The 23,263-nt window shown below is 43.4% G+C and overlaps 1 protein-coding gene across 20 annotated transcripts in view; it reads right to left on the minus strand.

Annotated features, from left to right (window-relative positions):
- DNM1 (dynamin 1) overlaps window positions 1-23,263 on the minus strand; it is a 65,092-nt gene that overhangs the window by 34,990 nt on the left and 6,839 nt on the right. For 16 of the 20 annotated variants that reach the window (XR_010030352.1, XR_010030353.1, XR_010030351.1 and 13 more), the window contains exons 2-10: window positions 6,589-6,662; window positions 5,913-6,062; window positions 5,363-5,566; window positions 4,791-4,889; window positions 3,792-3,952; window positions 2,800-2,942; window positions 2,586-2,721; window positions 1,362-1,429; window positions 222-360 (exon numbers count right to left, since the gene is read on the minus strand). Coding sequence is in view for 13 of the 20 variants with exons in the window: in XM_063174766.1 (XP_063030836.1) it covers window positions 222-360; window positions 1,362-1,429; window positions 2,586-2,721; window positions 2,800-2,942; window positions 3,792-3,952; window positions 4,791-4,889; window positions 5,363-5,566; window positions 5,913-6,062; window positions 6,589-6,662 (1,174 nt within the window). In the remaining 7 variants the exon portion in view is untranslated. The remainder of the gene's footprint in view (window positions 1-221; window positions 361-1,361; window positions 1,430-2,585; window positions 2,722-2,799; window positions 2,943-3,791; window positions 3,953-4,790; window positions 4,890-5,362; window positions 5,567-5,912; window positions 6,063-6,588; window positions 6,663-23,263) is intronic. The other 4 variants (XM_063174765.1, XM_063174764.1, XM_063174759.1 and 1 more) reach the window with 1 other exon arrangement.

The raw sequence follows: 23,263 nt of genomic DNA on the forward strand, positions 1-23,263 counted from the left end.
AAAGTTTCAGGCAGCAGGGCCATAAAACACATTCCACAGGGCTTCCTTTCTGTTTGGCTTGTTGGCTGGATCGCTCCAGGCTGGCTCTGCTCAGGTCTAGTCATGCTGAGGAGGTGGTGAAAACACCAAGTGTGGCTGCAGGCAAGTCCCTGCCCAGGTCACGATGCTGCGCCGCAGCCAGCGAGCAGGTGGAAGTGCCAACTCCATGCTGCCTCTGTTACCTTCTTGGTGCACTGTCTAACAGTATTGATTAACTCCGAAATGACCATGTCCACGCATTTCAGGCAAGGTTCTTTAATCTTCTTCACCTGCTTTTTCACAATGGTCTCAAAGGCCATGTCAGGTGTGAAGAGACCGGTTCTAAACACCCAGGGTGGGGACAAGACAAGGCAGGAAGGGGAGAAGGGGCAAGGAGAATGTCACAGAGTTACACACACATCTTGGAGCAGGCACCACCATCACCAAAACCCGGGACATGTGGGCTGGGAAGGGTCACATCCCCTGGAAAAGCCCTGACTGAAGTTCATTACAAATGAGGGATGCTTGGCACTTGCAAGGAAGGAGGTGCTGAGGGCAAAATCGATCTTAGCTGGACAGCAATAGCCAGGTCACCATTTCACCTCAGCCTAAGGGTGGCAGGGGCTGACCCCTCCACAGAGTATTTGACCTCAGAGCTGTGGAGGAGATGAGACCTTCCCTGGAAGATTTTCCTAAAGGCTAGGACACTGACATCTGATACCCTTTATCAAGTTCAGCTGGTAGCTGACCAAGAGAAAGGAATGAAAATAAATCTAGGTCAGTGTTTGTTCACATCCCTGTGTGCTCCAACAGGTACCTTCCCAAGAGCAGCACAATTCAGGGCCTCAGGGCTGAATTTTCTGACAACTCACCTTCACACTGAAGGGAATACAGATCTATTTGCTAACTGTGTGGGGCCAGTTGGACCCTGGTGATGGGCACAGCACTGTTCCCTCAAATCTCTGGGGGAGGAGGGGCTGTGCACCAACACTTGTTTGAACAACTAAATGCTGGTTAGTGTGAAAATCAATGTTTTAGTTTTAACTAAACAAAGGACTAGTATGGGGTAGCATCCCTCTTCCTACACTTTCCTATGTAAAGGCCCAAAAAGGATGGAGAAGATGTGAAGACACCCAGGCTTTTACCTTGTAGGCTTCTGTGACTCCCACATGGGAAAAGAAAGCAAACTCTTGAATGATTGTCCCTATTCCCAGATTCAAGCCAGAGCTTATCCCTCCCTTTGGCTGACCTACCGTACCTCTGAAGTCTTCAACTCCATTTGGAAGGTCTAGGAGTATTTACAAGGCTTTTCAGCCAGAGCTCTGCCTGTGTGTGATACGTGCCTGATACCGTGGATGTTCTTGATGGCGTAGCTGATCTCCCGCCGCAGCTCCTTCTCATCAAACTCCATCTGCACCAGGACACAATTCCATCAGAAATTTTGTGAAACTGATTTACACAGCAGCAGACTTTGGAGAGAAGAGGTCCCATGCCAGCACTACCATGTGACACACGAGATTTAGCCCAAGTGTTGGACACAGAGTCCAGCCACAAAACTGCTGTGGCCAAAGCAGGACACCCTGGACACACACAAACAGCTAAGGGCCTCCATTTACAGATGCCTCAGCTGCTCTTAAGGAGGTTCTTTGTGGTAAAGCACTAGGACTGAAGAGTTAGATGGCTTTCTAAAGAAAACTGGTTTGCATCACAACATTTAGCATGAGATCTTGGCAGCAGCTTTTTCAGTGAAGACCACAAATGTATAAAACATTTTGTGTGAATTGTAAATCTAACACAAGGAAGGCTATTTATTCCACTAGAAAGGCCTCATCTTATTCAAATGTGAAAAAAAGAAAGCCAGTGCAAAAAAATGTTGAAGCAGAAAGATCTGGCTCTTAAGTTTGTTCCAATTGACATTATAAAAAGATTTTCAGTACCCCTCCTGATCAGGTTAGTGTAATTCACCATCCAAGAAAACTGTCTGTCCATAAGAATCCTCTTCCACTGTTAAGTGGTGAGTACAATTTCTGTATCATTCCCACCTCTAGGCCATTGATAGGGGCCAGACAGAAGTAACCCCAAGTATACCTACAATTCTTTTTCCTGCTTCTTAGGTATCTATGAGTCCAACTTTAGATCTAGTCTGATGCTCAGGATCAAGAACTATGAGTTTCAGCATAATTCCTTTCACATGAAATTCAGTCATAGTAGATTTGACATATCTGTGAGGCCATTCAGTCATTGATTTACCATGGGTTCTGTTAAAGTGATTTTTCACACTCAATTTAGCATCTAGGAATCAAGTCCAAAAAACACTATCATTTAGCTCAGAGGAAGTTAAGTTCTGTCACAAAAACAGGGACAGAGGGAAAGTCAGCACTATGGGAAGATCCCAATAAAGGAGACACACAAGTGAAAAAAGTTGATAAAGGGGAAAACCATGAAACAAAGTAGCTGAAGAGAAAGTCTGTTGATGAAAGATAGCAAGAGGAGTAAGGAGACAGACAGAAGTAAAAACACACAACAGGAAACAAAAAGTGTATGTCAGCAGCCAGGGGAAGCAGTACCTTCACCAGCTCAAAGGGGAAACGCTCGTGGAAGATGCGGTTGATCCGAGCTCCTCCCGACAGCTCATAGGTGTCAATTTGGTCTCCAGAGCCTTCAATGCGTTTCTCAAAGTCCACAGCAAACTGCTGGACCATCCTGAAAGAAAACCAAGAGCATGAAGCAGAACTCATTGCTGAGCAGGCCTTTCCAGGGAGGGACACTGAGGCCACTCACTGAAGCAGAGCTTTGGTCTTGCGCGCAGGGTCATCGGGACGAAAGTTCTTGTACTCCTCCACCTCCTTCTCAATGGACAGCAGCTGGCTCTGGAGCTTGTTCCGCAGCCCTGGCAGCGTGTCGCGGATGTGGTTGGTCAGTTGCTGCACAAGAAGAAGGTTTAAGATCACAATAAATCTCTAGGTAGTTACTAGGAAGAGTTTGCTGCCTCCACACTACAAAAAAGATGGAAGTTCCTCTCTGTGTTCAATTCTTCTGTGTGGTCCTAACAAAATGTCTATCCCAGGACAAATGCCAGTTATGAGCAGAAGGTATTCCCCCTCCCCAGCTCCTGCCTATTGCCCCCTCTACTCTTGACCTTCAGTTTACCTTCTAGTATGGTGCAAAACTCCCATCCACACAAACCAAACCCAAGAATAAACTTCACATTAAAGTATTAGCATTTGCTTTTTACATGAGGGTAGAAGCTACTCTGCCTTCAGATTAGCACACCATTGAAATCCAATGTGGTGGTACAGCTTTTTTTTTTAAAAAAAAAGGGTGAAAAGGCAAGGTGGAAGGAGCCAAAACCATTCATGAGGCTCTAATAAGAGGTTTCCACAACGCACAGTTGTGGGAAACTCCAGTTTGAAGATGAATATTTGAATAAGGAGAAATAGGAAAGAGACTCTCTTCACTTCAGAGAGTATTTCAAGGGAGCAGAGAAGGAAGCAACAGTAAATTGCTGCTGTATGAAAAATAGATAGCCTCAACAGATGGGAAATAACTATCAGTAACACATAAATACTGCTAGGTACAGAGATCACTAGAATTTAGAAGATATCTTTTAACTTAGCCAGAAAGACCTTGCATTTTGATAGTGTATTATACCACAAACCAGCTACTGAAAGGATAAATCAGTGCTCTGCCTTTGGGGTGCAAGCTCCATTATTGGCCTCAGTGTTTCAGAGCCAGTGACACCATGGGCAGCAGTTCCTGACTGTGGACAGTACCTGGTTCAGAACTTTCTGCAGGAAGGGGGTTCCCATGCGATCAGCCATGTGTCTGTAGGCTGGGTGGGAGAGAAAAAACTTCCTCTCTGCAGCCAGAGCTGCCTGAATGTCCTTCTTGCCATCTATGTCCTTCTGACTTCTGTTGACCACACCAATGTAACCTGTGAGAGTGGGGTAAGAGATCAGATGGCTGCAAGGATGTAAATAAAACTCAGACTTGAGAAGGAAGTTACTCAATCAGCAGCATTACAAAAGGGGGATTCTAGTGGTAACACATTATTAGGGGCAACTGGAAGAGTTTAAAATTAGACTTTCCTTGAATGGCCCAGGTTCTGATATTTTGGTATGCAGGACAAAAATGAGTATGGAACAGAGAATTAGTTTATTTGCTATTGTTCCCCTAACACAAAGAACACTCCAGTCTCATTTATTTCAGACTCTCCTTTTATGAGTCCTTAGCACAGGTACTTTTGCCATGGCCACAGCAAATATCACAGCTCAGAATTATTTAATCTCTACACTAGGCAGCAAAGGTAGTGTTTTAGACATCTATTGTTCCCCTAACACAAAGAACACTCCAGTCTCATTTATTTCAGACTCTCCTTTTATGAGTCCTTAGCACAGGTACTTTTGCCATGGCCACAGCAAATATCACAGCTCAGAATTATTTAATCTCTACACTAGGCAGCAAAGGTAGTGTTTTAGACATCTTTCACAGTTTGCCTTAATGAAAAGAGGAAAGAAAAAGTAAAAATAAGAGCATAAGTGTGTTTCAGCTAGGACAACATATCAAGGTATAAATCCTTAAAAGTTCCTGTTAACAGCATGACTGAGCCCTGTTCCCCAACTTTTCTCACTTCTAGGTTGGAACAGAGATGGTTTAACCACGAGTTGTAAGAAATGTTATAAGAAGGGAAGGAAGGAAGAGGATGAGGCCAGGACACCTCACAGAGGGAAAGCAGAGGAAAGAGATCATGGGCAAAGCACGAGGAAACCTACCCCTACGGAGGGGAAGCAATTTGTTTTCTAACACATCTCGTGCATCAGTTCCTTCATCCATAAGATCCAGCTTGGTGATGACCCCAATGGTGCGTTGGCCTATGGAAAAAATCACAAACACACTTGATCAAATGACTCATGCATTATTTTGTCTGTTCACAGAGCTTACAGATTGCCCAACTCAGCTACTCAAGGGCTCCTGCACAAGAGGCCACAAGAGCAAAACAGACAAAAATCAAGATCAGTTTTCAGTTGTATCCTGCTGAATGCACAAGCTAAGCCACAGCAGAAAAGGATTTTAGTGTATATTTTCCTAGCTCTTTCTAGGCCAAATGATTAAAAGAAAGAAAATCCTTCAACTCTTTAGAAATGGAGCTTAGACAAATGAAGAAAAGGGGAGTAACAAAATTTCTACTACAGCAATTGTTAACACTCACCAATACCTCTCAGAAAATGTTGGTGAAAATACATCCCAAGACAACAGACATGAGCCACAGCTACTGGGCTAATCACAACCAAATGAAGATCAGGCCACTGTCTAGTAATGCCAGGATAAATCAGGAGACATTTACCTTGAGGATCCACCTCCTTTGCAATCTTCAGGGCATCAGAATTGGCCAGATCAGAGTTGGCTGGGGATACTGCTAGGATGAGGCAGTTCTCTTTGGTGACAAACTGCATGAGCATGTCTCGGATCTGGAACTCGATGTCAGGGGGCTGATCCCCTACAGGGACTTTTGTCATCCCTGGCAGATCCACCAAGGTCAGGTTCAGCACTAGACACAGGATTTAGCACAAGAGATGGTTAATGTAGCAATGTGCTGGTCTTAAGTACCACCTGTAGTTAGAGTGACTCCAATAAGGGATAAGAGATGTGCACACAAAAGCACACAAAGCTTTCCATTTCCTTCTTGTCAGTAAGAATCAGTTGCAGGTTGTTTCTACAGTGATTGTCAATGATCTCATCACCCTCCCCTTTAAATCTGGTGTTTTCACACTGATAGGAAAATTGTGCCCTCAAAGTCCTTCCACATATGCTCCACTGAACAGGAAGGGATGACTGTACTTTGTTTTCAGTTCACAATGGGGTGCAGAGCCTGGTCCCTCTGCACTAGGACTCACCATGGGGAGAGTAGACTCGGAGATTGATGGGCACAGGGGAAATCCCCTTGTTGGAGCCAGTAACACGATCTGTTTCAGCCTCAATCTCCAAACGGACCTCCTCAAAATCGGTGAATTTCTTTCCTTTGCAGTGTAGGAACTCGCCATATTCTATGTAAACAGAAGCAGAGTCAGAAATAGTCACCAAAATCAGAGAAACACTCAGAAGTGTGATGAAAGAATCACACAACAAAACACAATTAAAGGGTTGAAGTCTGGCAAGGGCCTTTTCCAACAGAGTTTGCAGGGTGGAACAGTAGTTACTGCAGTCACACTGATGTGGTCAAAACCTGAGATAATTCAATTGAGCCCAACATCTTCACCCCCATAATTCACTTCATTTTCAGCAGGGTCCTCTGGCTTTTAGGTCTTACTCATGAGAGGCACAGCTGCACAGGCAAAGGAAAATTATGATGTGCGTGCATGAAGCCTTGAATAATAAAAAAAAAAACAAAAAAAAGCCATTAAGAAGCATTTTGCTTCTCAACACTTAATGCATTAGGCATTAAACAGACAAAAAGGCTGCAGGTCATTTTTCCTTAGGAAAATCCTTATTTATTTTCTCCAATGATCAAATAAGACCTTCCTGACTAGGACAGCAATCCAGCTGGACACACAGGGAAGGGAGCTCACATACCTGTGCTGGCATTGACCAGCTGAAGGACCAGTGGGCGCCTGGTTACGATGCCAGATCCACGTGGCAGAAAGTCCCTGCAATGAAACAGGAAGTTTTGGATGAGTGTGTGATTGTTTCCTTCCCTTTTTACAGCTTTTCTGCTTCTAGAAGTATACATGGACTCTAAGGTGGAGCCCCAGCTATGAGTACAAAGAAGTTTAAGTGACTAAAACAAAGTGCCTCTCCTTGAGAAGGGCAAGAGCTTGTTCTGAAGTAGTTTATACTCACAGCACAGTCCCCCTCTAATCGTGTCTGTGGCAGTACAGCTCCTCCAGCTGAAGTTCCAAGTTAGCTAACAAGCCCATTTAATACAGCTGTCTGTACTCTGGAAAAAAATACACTTTCATCTTTCAGAAAGAAAAGAGAAGCTGACACGGAGCCAAAGAACTAGCATGCCTCCTTTTGGCAAAAACAATTACACAAATTCACTCACACCCTGCACTTGAGGCTTGAGAAGACACCACACTGTCCCAGTGTGCAAACACCACGTGATACAACTGAGAAAATAACCAGCAGCCAAAGGCTTGTCTCCACACAGGGTCCCTCCTGGATATAGCTATTAAGATATCACTATTGCCAAGGCAAAAGTAGCAGTTTCTCTCTGTAATTTAACGAATCATGAATTTTTGTGTATTTCCAAGTATTTCAAGGGAAAGCAGCCTTGTACTAATACTCTCCAAATGCTGACTTAGCAGCCAGAGCCCACCAGTTCTCCTTTGCTTTTCCTTTTTCTCCAATCCAAAGCTAGGCGTGCTCACTGTATCTGCTGATGACCTCGCTAGTTTGTGGTTTTCTACTACTTGGCTGTTCATGAGGCTCTTCAAGAGTCACTGAGCAGTTCTGAAAATATAATCAATTGCTTCCTTGCCTACTGAGGGAAGCATCACTTCAAAATATGTTTCCTGCAGCATGAACATAAAATTCTCTGTTAAAAGAAGCCCTGCCTACACTGGCAGGGTTCTGGCAGACAATCCTCCTTCCCTTCAGAATTGTGGTAAGGAATAATTTTGCTGATTCAGGAGTAACTACTGACTCTGCTGAATGAGAAATGCAGGGCTCTCCACTTTGAGGTATTCCTCTTACTCCTGCATGAACTTAAGACTGACAAAGTCCATGAAGATGAGAGGTGAGTTTGTTTCAGACAAGGCCTTGAGCAGCCGTGTCTCAGCTCCTGGTCTGGCCAATCATGTCCTGTGTAACCCTATGCAAGTTATTCTGCTTCTCTGTATTTCCATTTTCTCAGCTGTAAAAGTAATTCCCCATCTGTGGGAATGTCAGAATAACTTGGTAATATCGAAAACTGAAGACTAGGTTCAAATGCAATGAGTGTAAGAAGGCACTGTATATCCTCTAACACCTCAAATAAAAATATCACCTGTTAATTACTAAGTCAGGAGTAATGGAACTTCAATTAAAATTAGACTGAAACTCATTCTCATTATTTTAGACTTTCCAGAAGTATAAAGAGTTAACTGGGGATTGCCTTTCATTTTATTTTCAAATAACGCAGCTCTAGTTTTTCCATTCCAGTGGGATCAACCCTGGAATCTCTGAGACACTGCATCATTCTAACAGTTTTCTGCTGTCTCAGCTCCATTCCTATAGATGTCTGTGGTCAATATGTGGAAAAATCCTATCCTTGTATCAGTTGTTAGCATAACAAATCCATTTGAGTGCCACTAAATTATTTTGAACTTATACCTGAGAAAAATGAATCATATTACTACAGATTCCCTTTCCAGCACACCAAGACAGTCCTCTAGTTATTGGTTTCCAACCTGCAGTATCAAATCTTGCTTTACTGTAGAAAAAGGACCACTTGCATTTATAAGCATGAAATCAATAGGAAGCAAGATCCTATTCATGCTGCACCATGTGTTCCTGCAACTTTCTGCTTTGGTTAAAATCCCAATTTCTCTGCTGTCCTTATCACAGCTACTAAGAAAAAAAATCTCAAGACAAAGAGAGATAGAAAGCCTATGACATTGGGTTCCAGCATTATTTTTAAAAGATCCAATTTATTTGTTAACTCAAGTAGTTCTCAGGCTATTTCAAGGAAAAACCCCCACGTCCTCTAGAGGACAAGACAACAAATCAATATGGAAGATTTTGTCACCTAAACCAACAATCTTTAGTGCTGCTCTAGTTCTGAGTGAAAATACATGCAAATCTGACCCCTAATATCAGAAAATGAATGTTCCTACCCACAAACTATTGGGAGGTACATGCAGTTCAACTTTCAAATTTTCTCTACACTTGACTCCTATTAGGAGTCACAGACAAAAAGCTTTATTACAAAAAACCTACAATTGGAGCAGTATCATCCCACACTATCCATGTTATTTCCTATTCTTCATTTAATGTCTCTCTACAGTCTGCTGGAAAAACCCCTTCCTCCTCCAGCTCCAGCTAAGCCTTTCAAATGATAGAAAGCAAAAAGTAGGGATTAGCAAATTCCGTGGGGGGCTGGCTGAGTGCTGAGGAGCAGCAGGAGGGGAGAGCCCTGCCTGCCCTCTTGCAGGGTGCACAAACTGCTGCTGCAAATAAATACAACCACAGAGCACCTGTGGCACAGACAACATGCCCAGTACAGGCTGAGCTCACCTCAGAGCCTGAAGGGAGAGCTACAAACACAGTTATTGCTCCAAAAGGGCAGCCCAAAGTGATGACACCAAGCTGGAATCAGGAATACAACACACCAGGTAAAAACCACAACACTGCCAGGTGACCCAGGCAGGCAAGAGCAGAGGGGTTAAAATGGCTTATTCACTTCCAGCAGGGGACACATATGGCAGAGGGAGGAAAAAGATGGAATAAGTCTTCAGAGATAAAATGTTGTAAAGGCTTTGAGTGATGAGACAAGGCAGCCTGTAGGATGACAGCAGAGCCTCATTACATACATCACTATACGTGACTGCCTGAATTATGTTACTCAGGTTGAGGGCACCAACCCCCTTGTTTTCCTCTTTCACTCTTTATCATAACAATTGGGAAATCCTTCTTCTGTTTGTTTGTTTGTAACACACAGAAGTGCACACCAACATTTGATTTCCTATGCTTTAAAGCAGGAATACAACACTGTGCCACTCCTCCAGGCTAGGCTTCATCTAGAAAATACACAAAGTAGCAGCTAAAACAGACAGAGCTGTATGCAGGGAATATAAATACTTAATTTGCTTGTAGCTTTCTTAGCTATTGACTCAAAATTCTGAATCAAGATATTGAGGTATCAGTTCTAGCAATGCAATTCCAAGCATTTTATCAAGGTTGGAAAACTAGGCTCAGATAATTACATTTCCCAAATCATCACTTATTGGAAGACTTATTTCTATTTATTTCACAGTCTTTTTTATTAACAACAGGCAAAGAGAATACTGAGCTAGGTAAATTCTTGGCCAGAGACAGATCTCCTCTTCTAGACCAAGGCAACACAAAGAACCAAGGATGCAAATCTTAACAGGTCTCAGGCTGGAAGAGTTCAGGCAGGGAAATGACCTGAAAAGGCATTTATTGTTGTATTTTGCATTGCTCAGTTCTGAAGTGCTTACACATGTTCTTGACTAGCCACCTCAGGGCAAGCACAATCACAGCATCCCCTCCAGTCTCATTACTATTTTCATATGCAGAGCTGCATGAGAGTGCAGATTTGGGCTGAAAGCTGCATTCTTAATGCAGTAAAAAAATATTGAAGGGAAAGTAGCTACTATAGAGCAACACCAAAATAAAATCCAAACACCTTGAAAACACATTAAAGCAATCTTGATGTCATGCAACAATCCATTTATAATCAGAGCACTGGGAATTGGGCTTTCCTTAATTGTTTTCTTGTTTGTTTGTTTGAGGCTTTTAACTAAAGCCAGACACTATCTACGAAAAGCCTTCATGCATTAGGAAACTTAGAATCCTAGAGAACAGAAAGGTTAATAGTGGCTATTAGTGACCAAAAAAAAACCACCTCTGCTCTATAAACAAGTTTCAGAATTCATTTAATGACTTGCACAATACAAAGGATTAGAAGTTAAAAATAGCATCAACCAAATACACTTTGCCCAAACTATTCATAAAACAAAGGAAATTGACAAACTGCTTGTATAAATCAACATATATTGTATGGAAAGGGAAGCAAAGAGAGATGCAATCAAAAAAAGTAGGACACATACCCATATGGAAAGCTTGGGATTACCTGAAGAGGCACACACTGAGACTTTCAGACATGTTGCTTGTGTTTATTCACTGTGCTACAATGAAGAAAATGTGACTGTCCATTAAAAGATATTTAGATGAGTTAGTTTGCTGCAGTAGGGGCACATTTGTGTACACACACATAGAGTCTGCTCAGAGCAAAGAATACTTCTTTACTCCTTTGGTCAAACACTTGGATCTGTTGTTTTCCTGTGAAATGAGACACTGGAGGACAAGCAATTCTTTGAGCATCTCAGTGACTGTTAGGGGCATGTTGTGCCTGCTCCACCAGCTTTGCTGGAATAAATGCTCTCAAATCCTGATAAGTACAAGAGAAGTGATTGCCTGAGCCAGTCTGTCCCTTCGTGCTTTGCCAGAAGTGTCAGCTCACTGCTTTAGGTTTGTGCTCTAAGGCTTAGAGATTCCTGTAACATTTACAGTGCTGTTTCATTCCAGCAATCTGGTGTTTGCAAATCTCTTTTTGACCCTGTAGCCATGATATCAGAAGCGATAACCACAACTTCCTAACAGGGAACAGCAAGAATGGCATCCCCACACATCAGCTCAGGCTGCAAGTGCTTCTCCATAGATTCTCTTCCACTGCAAATATGAGCATCATTTATTCCCTCCTTCCAGCAAATTCAAGTTTTGCACCTTCTCCATCCACTGGTAATCTGTATTTCTGAAGGGATTTTGAGTCAAAGCTTTTTCATGCATGATTATTGTCTTCACTGAAGCTGCAGCAGAACGAACCAGAACAGAGTCCCAGGCACCATCTCTTGTTCCACATGAACTCAGACTTTGCTTTCCCTGTCTCCAGAGAAACTCAGAAAGCTGTTAGTAGAGGGCTCTGAAATACAAATCTAGGCCTAGTCTAGACAAACCAACAGCATAGCTGCAGTCAATTGTTTGCCAGACCTTTGAGATTTTTGAATCAGAATGCACTAGAGAAGGTAAAGCCTCAATTGAAGAGCCAAAACAGCAGTTTATGAAGACATAAAAGTAGTTGCAAAGAACAGAAGGGAACACCAGCATCCGATCATTTAATTTCTATTTGATTTCTTATTAAGCATCTATAGAAAAACAGGGTATTAAGGGATGTGATTAATCCCCAGTTTGGATTATATTAGTTTCAGAAAATTAAAATTCACACAGCCTCCATAATTTCATAGGGCTGTTTGTATTTTAATTTGAGTATTTGTAACTTCCTGTGTTCTGATGGTGCCTGGGGACAGCAATTCAATCAGAAATGCACTGCACAAAGCAGTATGCCAATATACCACAAGAAATACAGTTCTGTCCCTATGGATTTTACTGTCTGGTTAACACAGTTCAGACCTGCTCCTGCCTAAGCTTCAAACCATTTTCATCTGTCAAGGCTTACAATTGATCATTCATCATTCTCACACACCCAAATCAAGAGTTCCTCCTCAGCTCATGATGGCACAGGGCTTTACAAGAATCCCAAGCCAATCCTGGGGTATTGGTACCTTTGACACATGATTCTTCTGATCACTGTGCCCATCAGCAACAGTGACATTTTCACACAAGCTGCATTCTGTGGACAGCTGACACATTTCTCTGAACAGCATTTCATCTCACAGCACCTGTATTTTCAAACATGTGCTTACTTCAGCACATCAAAATGAATCCTTAACACACAGGCTGACACCTATGGGGCACTTTACCCACACACTGAAAATATTTATATTAATCATATTGACTCCTAAAACAAACACCTCAAACAGCAGGAGCTTTGTACTTTCTGGTCACTGACTCCTAGTGCTCCTTCACAGTAGACATCATGAAGCTCTATACAAGGAAGAAATTTGCAGAACTGCCCTTGGAGCACCTTCCTGGTCTGATCCTTCAAGCAACATGCAAGTACATTTGTAAGCAATTCCACAATTCAGGTGTGGGACAAGAACAAGGACAAGTTTGTTCTTGCCTCTGCCACCCAGCAGGTTGCCAAGAGGGCTGCATTGCAGATTCAGAGTTTCCTGCTAACTTGGTCCCTCTGTGAGCTCTTCTCTTGCCTGAGCCAAAGCACTTCTCAACTAAAAAAAAAGCCAGACAGGCCAAGAGGAACAGCAAGCATTAAAAACAGGTGCATTATGAACAAAAACATCCATCAAGCTGCTATTCTGTCTTCCTCTGCCCTAAGCTTTCATATTCCTTTCATACTGCTTCACATCAACTTGGACACCAGTCATAGAGACTCATAATCATAATCTAAATCTTGTTCCTAGTTAAGCCATGGTTTTTTTCCATTAAGGTTAGCACTTTTAGATAACTTTAAGCCAGAGGATGTCCATTATTTATCAGCCAATCCCCACAGCACAAGTATGCCTAGCACTGACCCACAGTGAACAAGAGCAATTCCATAAGCACTTGGCATAATGTAAATTCTTAGGATGCAATTGGTACTGGCCACACAATGGATACATATAGAAATAAAGATCTATTGTAAGTACACCATTTTCCAGTATACTGGCAATATTATTGTGCACAATGATTCATTATTCAAGAAAACAATTGTGAAAAATAAAGACAGGCAATAGTTCATGAGTGTCACCATAATATACATGTTAGGAGAAACAAAAAAAAAATAAAGAGAAGGCTTCCCACTGCCTTGTACCTTGAGTTCCTATTTACAATAGTGCAGAGGGAGGTTAACACTATTGTGCTGGCTTGGAACACTTACAATTGTTTTGTTAAATAATTCTGACCCTCAAACAGCCTCTCCAGCACCTGGCCACTCCTCCCAAGTACAGTTCCCCAAGTCAGTAACCAAAGGGCCAAACAGCTTCTCAAGTGTGGAAGTTTGCTGTGTTTAAGGTGAGTTCCCAGGGGCTGCCCAGAAAATTCCCAGGCGCTGCCCAAGCAGGGCAAAACACAAATGCCAGTACAAGCTGGACACATTTGTAACATAATACTGCATAATTTACAAACAGCAGTCAGAGAGGGTAGATAATGAAGTAGAAAGTAACTTCTGGAGTTGGCACCTTCTCCCAGTCTGCCTGGAGTTGTTCTATTCCCTTGTGCAGAATTGCACCTGATACCAGCACAGGGCCAGCAAGAGGTTCTGCCCAAGGTTTTGTGCAGACTGAGGCACTGAGATTTCCAAACATGAAAGGACAGCAGCCAGGCTAATTCAGTGTAATAAGTGTAGCAATAGTTGTATTACATGTTCACACCACATCCTGCTCCAGAACTGACATGATTCTCACCACAAGAATCACCTTTGCTGTGGTTCCTGTACCTCTTTTACCAATGACCAGGATATGCCATGTTCTGGAGCTCTCCTGTATCTTCTTCCCACACTGTGCTCTCACTTCATTCAAAATAAGAAAAATACAGTGTATTTGTAGAGTTAACATATAAACTCAATAAAGCCACATCAGAAACCTGCATCTATTGCAAAACACAACATTTCAAAAATCACAATGACCCCACACCAGTCTCTGCTGAAAAGACAAGAAACCTTTCAGGAGACTGCCCCCTCCAAGAGAATCCACCTCCATAGAAAGCTGCATGCCTGGCTGTTTGAAAGCCTACACAATGAGTTTGGCAAATCAAATCCAGTTCCTCGTGGACAGACATAATGGTGAGGTTTGTTTCACTGACATTTGGGGTAAATGATGTGCCACAGAGGGACAGATTGAATTTCAAGTTTCCATCTTAGCCATTTTATCATCAGCTTGTCTCCTCACCCTGGGACAGAACACAATTACTGGCCACTGATTTACATATACAGAGATGACAGTGTCCAGTACTTTGTAGGGCCCAGATCTTTCTTATAAAACAGGAGAAGGATTTTTGTTACTGGATTTTTGTTGCTGGAAGGCATTGTCATATTCACGTGCTCTCATGCCTCTGGGAGGACCTACATGCCTTGAACATCACAAGTGTTAATCAAAAACGTGTTTTTCCCACTCAGAATGTGTTTGTTGAGCCAAGTGTGGGCTGAGGGGGCTCAGACAATGAGAGAGGAACACCCTGGGGCAATGTTCTCTCACATAACTGATACTTCAACTGCAGTGGCTGTGTTCAGCCTCCTGCCTGCAGCACCGTCCTTAACACTGCCAAAGCCAGAAGGAAAGCACACAGCAATTTTTACATGAATGCTCACTTGGAAACAGCTCTCTCCCCCACCCCTCCCCAAGCACACTAAATTCTGCTTTTCTGCCTTATCTCACTGCACAGACTGGTTCCCAGGAGCCATCCATAGCAGTTGGGGCCTCTTTAATCCACTCTTTCCACACCTCCTTTCTCTGCATCTCAGCCCCTCTCCTGTACATGCTTCTATGCAGGTTGCTGGAAGCAGTAGGATAAGATAAGTTTTGCTATTGTTTATTTTAATTTGAATCCTTTGGGCTGATTTTTCTGTTTCACACTCCACTAGCTTCAGGATACATCAAAATCTGGAAGGCAGCTGTGTGCATCATGCCAAGTCATGGCTGTGCTGGAGCTGCTGTGCACCAGTTCATCAAATGCACAACAACCACAGAGTCCCCATGGCTGCCCTGCTTCCACAGGGCAAGGGACTTCCAAGAAAGTCACAGGCAATCTTACACTTCCAGTCAATGGCCTGAGGGCCTGCCAGCATGCAGACCAAACTGGCATAGCCATGAGTCTGCCCCAGGCATTTCTGCTGCTGTATGTCTACAGTAATTCCAGCACACCCCAGCTCTGTGCTTGGCAAACCTTACAGCAGGATCTGGCCTGACTTTCAAGGTCTAAATATACATATATTTTTAGATGACCTGAAAGTAAAGCAGAGATATTGCTGCATTCTTCTGATGCAGCCCTGCAAATCCATAACCAGGATTATCCCATCCAATTGACTCACTGGCTATATTACAAAGCATAAAGAAAGAATTTCTGCTGGAAGCTGCCCTTCATCCCTAACTCAGTTTACATAACATGGAATACAGCACGTCCCTATACAGTAAGGGGAGACAGAAGCTGAGCAAAGAGAATTTCTCCCCATTACAGAGAGTTACACAGCTCCTGTCCTACATTTGTAGGAAACAAGGAGTACCTTGGGAAAAGGCTCAAACACACACAGGCATTACCCTTTCTGTCAGTTTTCCATGGTCTGCCTTCTTTCTAGATAGAAATACAAGCTCTCCCTCTCCATCAGTGCTACAGCCTGGATAGGTAAGTGCCTTTAGGACCTGAGAGTCTGAAATACAGAGGTGTTGGTTAACTCCTTCAGAAGGACCAGCACTGGGATCTTGCACCAGGCCAGTTTGAAGAGACTTAGTTCTACAGATCACTAAGAACATACGGAGTTCAGTAAAAACCCTTCTTATTTGAACCTGTTCAAGGTTCATATTCATGTTTTGATTCCTTCTGTGGTTACATGAGGTTACCTTTCATTTTCAAAAAAAAGGTCTCAAAATCATCACCCCTAGTCACAGTACTTCAAGTGCTGAGACTTTCTGAGATCAGTACAACAAACTGGACTTGAAATAATTTCATCACCAAGCATCATTTGAAGTTTGTCTAAAAGATCTCAGCTTCCCCCAGACCTTGCAGACACCACAAACAGTTTTCAGCTCTTGTGAGGTACAAGCAGAGCTCATTCCCTCAGCCATCCCAGCTGAGGAGTCTGGGTGCACTGCCTGCACTGCAGTGCAGCCCTCCTTTGGGGCTATGAGTAACCAAGGTTAAACTCTTGGCTTTTAAGTGCCATGGAGGGCTGTGACCCTGGGAATCCCACAATGGGAGCAGATTGGAGCCACGTGCTTCCCTCCCTAATTGTGATCACTGGCTGGTAGATAATCCCTTCATGGGATGCTGCTCTGCAATTGCTGTGCAGCAACCAATCCAATCTGAGAGCCAGAACCAGGCCCAGGGGTATAATTCCCCTCCTACTTCCCTAAAACATGGTGAGATCTACTGTTTCCATAGAAACAAATCAGTTTGATGTCCACACAGCTCCTGCATCCCTCACTGGTGGGCATCAGCCCCAAGCTGCTGAGGTTTTAAGCAAGGGTCTACAGTTATAGGGCAAGAGTTTGGAGGAGAAACAAGAGGCACTCCCAGCCTCCAAACCTGACCATCTCATCCAAAATGTCATTTGCTTCAGTTCATCTCAGCTGTGAGAGAATTAATCAGGAATATTCTTCTCCTCCTCCATTTTGAGGGTTGAGTTATCTGCCAGCTCCCTCCCTGCTATCTTCCTGCAGATGGGTTAGTCCAGAATACGTGAGGACGTAGAACACAGATGGGAAATCAAAACAGAATACTCCAGCACCTCACGTGCACTTGCGAGCCCATTTACCCTGTGTTTCTGCAGGTAAAAAACTGTAAAGGCATTTTCTTGTTTGGAGTGCTGCATTTTACTGTGGAGAATTATTTAGAGAGTGGTACAGCCTACAGTGCAGTGCCTGATCTCAAAAAGTCACTGCCCGTTATAGCAAATGCCGCATTGACTCCAGGCTGCAGAGCTGGGGAAGCACAGGCGGGAGACAGCACAAAACTGCAGCACTGCTGCTCTGCAGCTTCCTCTAGGATTTTCTGAGTAATAGAAAATGAAATCCTGGATTTTGTTTGCTGCCTTGGGATATTCACGGTAAAAAATAATACAGTACTTATTCTGTATGACAATATCAGGAACTCGAGAGAATAAGCAGCCTGGTGTAACCTGAATGGATGTGGCAGTAAGGATTACACATTTGTGGAAAATGCAGTTTTGATTTCAAGAATTGCAATCCCAGGAGAAAGGAAACAAGGCTGGTTTTACTCATGTGAGAAAAAACAAAAAAGTAACACCAGCAACATTGCACTGCATGATGCATTCTCCACCCCAAAAACTGTAAACCAGACCTTTATGTCTGTCTTGCTTAATTTTCACCATCACAGCACAAAAACAAATTTTCCTTTTGCTACTTCAAAAGCATATATACCCTGGCAAAAATCTCCCTGCAATTTCCAGACAGTCCCCAAGAAGACAATACCAGGCAGCACCAACACCACAGAGCATCCAATTAGTTCAGTCCCTATGACAGTAGAGAATAAACAGGTTTTTTTCAAGGCCAGAAAGGTAAACCCATGACCCAGCATCTTTGCCTCTTTTTCAAGCTGCACTGATCTGTCATAACACTGCAGCAACACTGCTCTGCCTTGGCACAAACAAAGCTACCAACAACCCCTGGCTCTGCTGTAACAGAAGGCTGCAGCCTCGAAAAACGTGACCTGTTCAGCACCTGCAACTTGAGCTGTGAGAAAACAAAAGGACAAGCTGTACACTAAAACTCTGCGACGGGAATGGCTGATGGGAAAGAACAGCCACAATAACACCCTGGGATTAATGGATGCTAAGACTGACGAGCAGCAGGCTGACCTGGCTATTTCCCACCACCAGTGTCTTAATCTCTGCAGCCAGGCTGCAGCTGAGTCCAGACTGCCCAGCAGCAGAGGCAGTCTAAAGGCTGCCCAGCAGGAGAGGCTCTCCTGTGCTCAGAGACACCATCATACTGTGCAGCAGTAAATAATACTCACCCTACTCATAGTATGGAGGCTCTGGATAAAAAAGGGGGTTATCCCCCTTTTTGTCCTTCTCTCCTTCAGAGAAGGAAACCAGGCACAATGGTAAATTCAAAGATATAAAATATTTGTGCTAAGTATAATCTTAGATTTCTTGTCAAAACTCCACCTCTGGAGTCCTGATATTTGCTGCAAGACCCAAGAGAAGAACAAATGTAGCTGGAGGCACATTTCATCACTGCAGCATGACACTTACTCCACTCCCAGACAGCAATGTGTGCTAGCAAAGGAGACAGGCTGCCCAGAGCCTGAATCCCTTAAAGGGTACAGACAACTGAAAGACTTAATTGGCAAATGCAAAGTCACTTTGATGAGCCCACAGACACAAACCAAACAGAAGCTGCATGAGGAAGGATGGTACCTCAACAAGCCATGATGTGCTGTTAGTTGCCACACATTGGTGGTGAGTTTATAAAGCTGAATGCATGAACCACAAAGCTTATCTTGGGTCAGTGGTAAGAGGCAGAGAGTGGTGTGGAATGGGAGGCAGCCTGCTTCCTTTCCAACAGGCCAGGCAGGAAGGACAGAATTCCATGGGCTAACAGAGTTATGCTGCACTCAGGCATCCTGACCAAACTGCCCACAGTGCACAGCTGCCCTGCAGAGGGAATTTAAGATGCTAATTTACATCTCTGCTCAGCCTGGAGAAGTATGCAGGAACAGTGCCAGGCTCCTTGCTATGCACTGCACCTCTGCAGCTCCAGATATAATTAGGATCAACCCAAGCTGGGAACACGGTGCAGAGGCACTGCCACTTAAAGCCCTTGAAGAAGACCCAGCAGTCTTATTGCAAACACCTTCAGTGCAGAGCAAAGTCAGAAGCATTAAACTCTACTTAAAACCACACAAACATCTCCATTTCCCACTGTACCAGAACAAAAATCGGATCAATAGTCCCAGAAGAGATGAGCTTCAGACCTCCTGTCTGGTTCCAACGTCCAGGGGAACAGCACTTCTCATGTGCACAAAAGGCACATTTTGCTCTAGTCAAATATGGGCAGTGACCATGGGAGGTGACAAAAAGGCTGGACTTAAATTCAACAACAGCAACAAAAGGAAGATCAAAGCAGGTGTTGCCTTATCAGGGCATTCTGATAGCAAAATTGTGGCATAGTGACTTGGACAGACCACAGCCTTACACAGCCTTCCATTCCTTTCCTTATCTTGCACAAGCAAAGGGTTTAACTAAATACCTCTCCCTTGTATCTCCATTCCACCAATACAGTGATTTCTAAGACATCTGCTTTTGCCCCTCCAGGTGTCCAATGGGAGTTCAACTTTGTCCAAACAGAAGTTGGCAAAGTATCAAGTACCAGTGCAGTAACTCACTTATTCTTTTGCAGTAAACATTCCTTAAATATCATTCCTTCAATAGTCTATACAAATTCATTCAGGAAATGGATCTCTTTCTCCAAAATTAGTTTGGGATGATTGGTTTGCAGGCCTGAGATAACAAACACATCTTGCACGAATAGGCATAAGCAGAGTAATTCTTAGGAACAGGAACAAATCAAAGTAGCACAGCCCAGAGGGAAGAAGTTTATTGCTGGGATCTCTGCTGAGAGCTGCATGATGTAGAAGAGGTGACCTGAGTTTCGGTGCTGGAGATGCAGCATCAGCTCTGCAGTGTGACACATGTCATGCACCAATCCCTGAGGCTATTCTGCATTTTGGAATGTACCAACCTCCTCCTCACCCGTAGCTTTAACCCCACTGCGACACATCTCCTCTCAAGGCCACCACCACGCTCAGGCAATTCCCAGCTATTCATAGAGGAGCTTCTATTAAAAGTAAAAGCACAATCAGCTTAAGAAATAGCCAGAGATTACACAAGAGATCACAGCAGCCAGAAAGAGAGAAAACCTAACATGTATTAGAATCAAGGGGTTCCATCATGACCCAGAGCAGTGGAAGCTCAGAGAAAATCATAAACAAGTCAGTGAGGCTAAATATCAGCATAAAACCTGTGAGGGTTAGAGCTTTGTTGTTTATTGGTTTAATTCTGAACTAAGAGGCCACCAGACATATTCCCCTGCTGACAGGGAATTGTTCCTGTGCTGGAAGGCAGGTGGCAAATGGACAATCATTATAAGCCTCATTTTTAGAGGTTTGTAACTACATGGATGAGGAAGAGCTCTCAGGGTTGAAACAGTCTGGTAATTTGTCAAAGCCCTGAGCCAGATCCTATGTAACTTACTCTGTCTTTACACATGTAAGAATGGCAGGAAGACAAAGAGGAGGAACTGAACAAAGACTTCAAGATTTTTGCCTTTAGGTACCTCTTTCCTTGTTCTAAAAAATTCAGCACCGCCTCCCTCATCACTGGATCTCCATTCTCAAATTTAAAATAAAGGGAAACACTGTAGTTTCTCCTAGTGCTCTCCAGGGTGAGTTAGCTGTGCTGTGAAAACATTTGCAGATGTTGAGAACTACAGAGATGCTCAGCATCTCTGTAGACTTCTGCCTATTGATATGAGAAAGGGTCTGAATGCAGCTGAAAAACTACTCTGAAATACAGCTGCAATTTATGATCAGCTTTTATCCAGCATTACAGCAACACTGCCTGGCTTTGCAGCCAAAATCCACAGCAGTATCAGTTTAACTCTGGCCATGTCCTCTCTTAGGCATCACATACACTAGACTGGCCCCTCTTGCAGCAAGAGTGTTTCCCAGCCCCAAAATGACAGTCTGAGCAGTCAGACAGGAGCCCAGCACTTCCCATGTCTGTTATGGTTGTATTAACTTTTCACCCTTCCACACAGCTGCAACAATGCAGCCTAAAGCCATAAGAAACAGGAAAGGGAGAGTTAAAGGAGACTGTTGAGGCAATACATTATTAAAATAGTATTTTCAGCCCCAGAGACTCCAGTTCAATTCCCATTTCCGTCACAAGTGAGGTACTGGGTTTATTCCAAACCTCATTTATTGTTCATTGCGACTGCAACACGAGTATTTTAGCAGAGCTTATAGTTTGAGACTAAGCCCTGATTTTTAGGAAGGGAAGAGATGACAGTGCAGGTCTTAGAAGCTTTGAGAGCCTTTATACTTGTCTCCAGAAGCATTTAGGGAAACAGCATCTTTTAGAGGAAAAAAAATACCCTCAAACCTTCATGTTAGAAATTGCTTTTTTCAATACAAAAGCTACACTGCTCTTCTGTTCGCTCAATTGCTGTGGCCAGGGCTCTAAGAAAAGCCACACAAGTCACAAGACTTGCAGAAAAATGGCAGAAGCTGGCAAGTTTGCTTCCAGTCAGCAAGACACAGCTTGAGGAGCTTGCATAACGTCTGCTTCCAAGAGGCTCCCAAAAGCATGTTATGCTGAATTGCAAGAAGCCACTAACCAGGGACCATCTCACTTCCATTTGGTCATGGCTGGGTCTGCCAAAACTTTCCATGTCAGATGCTCTGGAGAAAACAGAGACACTGTTAGAGTTCAGACTCAGGGCTCATTATTCCTGTACTGTGTCTTGAAGGAAAGCAAAGCAGTTATCTACTATAGTCAGCAGCAGGCTCAGAGCTGTGACAAACCTGAAGGTCACAAAGGAAGCAAACGCCAGCAACTTAATTGGGCTGTCTGCCCACTGACATAAAACAGCTTAAGAAAACCATGGAGCCACTTTATATTCAACTGTTATTAAAATATTCACTAATGGACTTTGAAAACAAAGCTGGACCTAACTACATAGTATCAATGAGTCACCTGGAATAATTGTTTAAAAATCTAATATTAATTGTGCCCTCAGTTGCCCATCAGTGTTTTGATGCAGTCTTGCCTGCTCACCAGTAAACACTGAAATGTTCTCAGCCCTCTCTTTGTAGCTATAGCAGTTAGTTCTGAGCAACACATCCAGTTTGCATTACTGAACTCCATCAAGTCACCCCAAAACAGGCATGATGTGTGCTTTAGATGGATCAGAGATGAATGTAAATGAAGAGAAATAACTTTTTGCAGTTTTTCCAGAATCAGTACCTGATTGCAGGCTGACCACCTCCAAACCTGACCAGAACATGCAAGTACTGAAAGTCCCTAGGTACAAAAACCAGGGCTCACTCCTCTGTAGAGCTGTGCTACCCCCATCCCTGCCCTGAAAGACCAGGCTCAAAAATTCAAGTGCTAGCAGGCCATCTAGGACAGCCTGTCATCTCCAGTGCTTTCTAAGAACACCCTCACCCCTCAAATCCTGCACCTGATCTATGCCGGCAGCCAAAGGTGGCTGCACCAGACCAACCTCTGCAGAGCAGACCTAGAAACAAAGACACAGACCTGCAAACAGAGAATTAAAGTTCTTGGCACAACACTTCTAGAGAGAAGGCAAGCCTCTGCAAGGGCTCACAGACACTGCAGTGCCATCTTTACAGAGTTTTCATTTATTGTTAAGAAAAGCAGTTTATCACTTCATGCTTAATGTTGTCCAGTGTTAGTTCAAGTGTCCATTAATGATGTGCACCTACATGTCATGGGAGACACCAAAAGCCTCTAAGGATGGAGAAAAATGTATAAAAATTAATCACTAAGAATTTAGCTTCAGAACATAGAACAGAATTCTACCTCAAGGCTGAACATGCCCATTTGTAATAAGAGACAATATTCCTTAACCATGGGATTCCACTCTCTATCAGAAGGTGCAAAACCAGGTCAGAGGCCAGGAAAAGGAAACTTCAAGTACAATGAGAAACTGTCCCACTAGTAAGCTATTTTTCCCACCATGCATGACTAGACTTCTGGGTTTGGGGTTTGGTTTTTTTTGGACCAGATTTAATTTTGTCTCTCCTCCCAACTAGCAGTACTCTGACTCATATGGTTGCAGATCTGTGAGTCCCAGAAGGAGGAAAGAATTACACCCAAAGTTTTTGGGGTGTTTTTTTTTAGTGGCATACCAAGGAAGTAGGTTTACCC

Source organism: Melospiza melodia, chromosome 22 (assembly GCF_035770615.1).
Source record: "Melospiza melodia melodia isolate bMelMel2 chromosome 22, bMelMel2.pri, whole genome shotgun sequence".
Lineage (NCBI taxonomy): Eukaryota > Metazoa > Chordata > Aves > Passeriformes > Passerellidae > Melospiza > Melospiza melodia.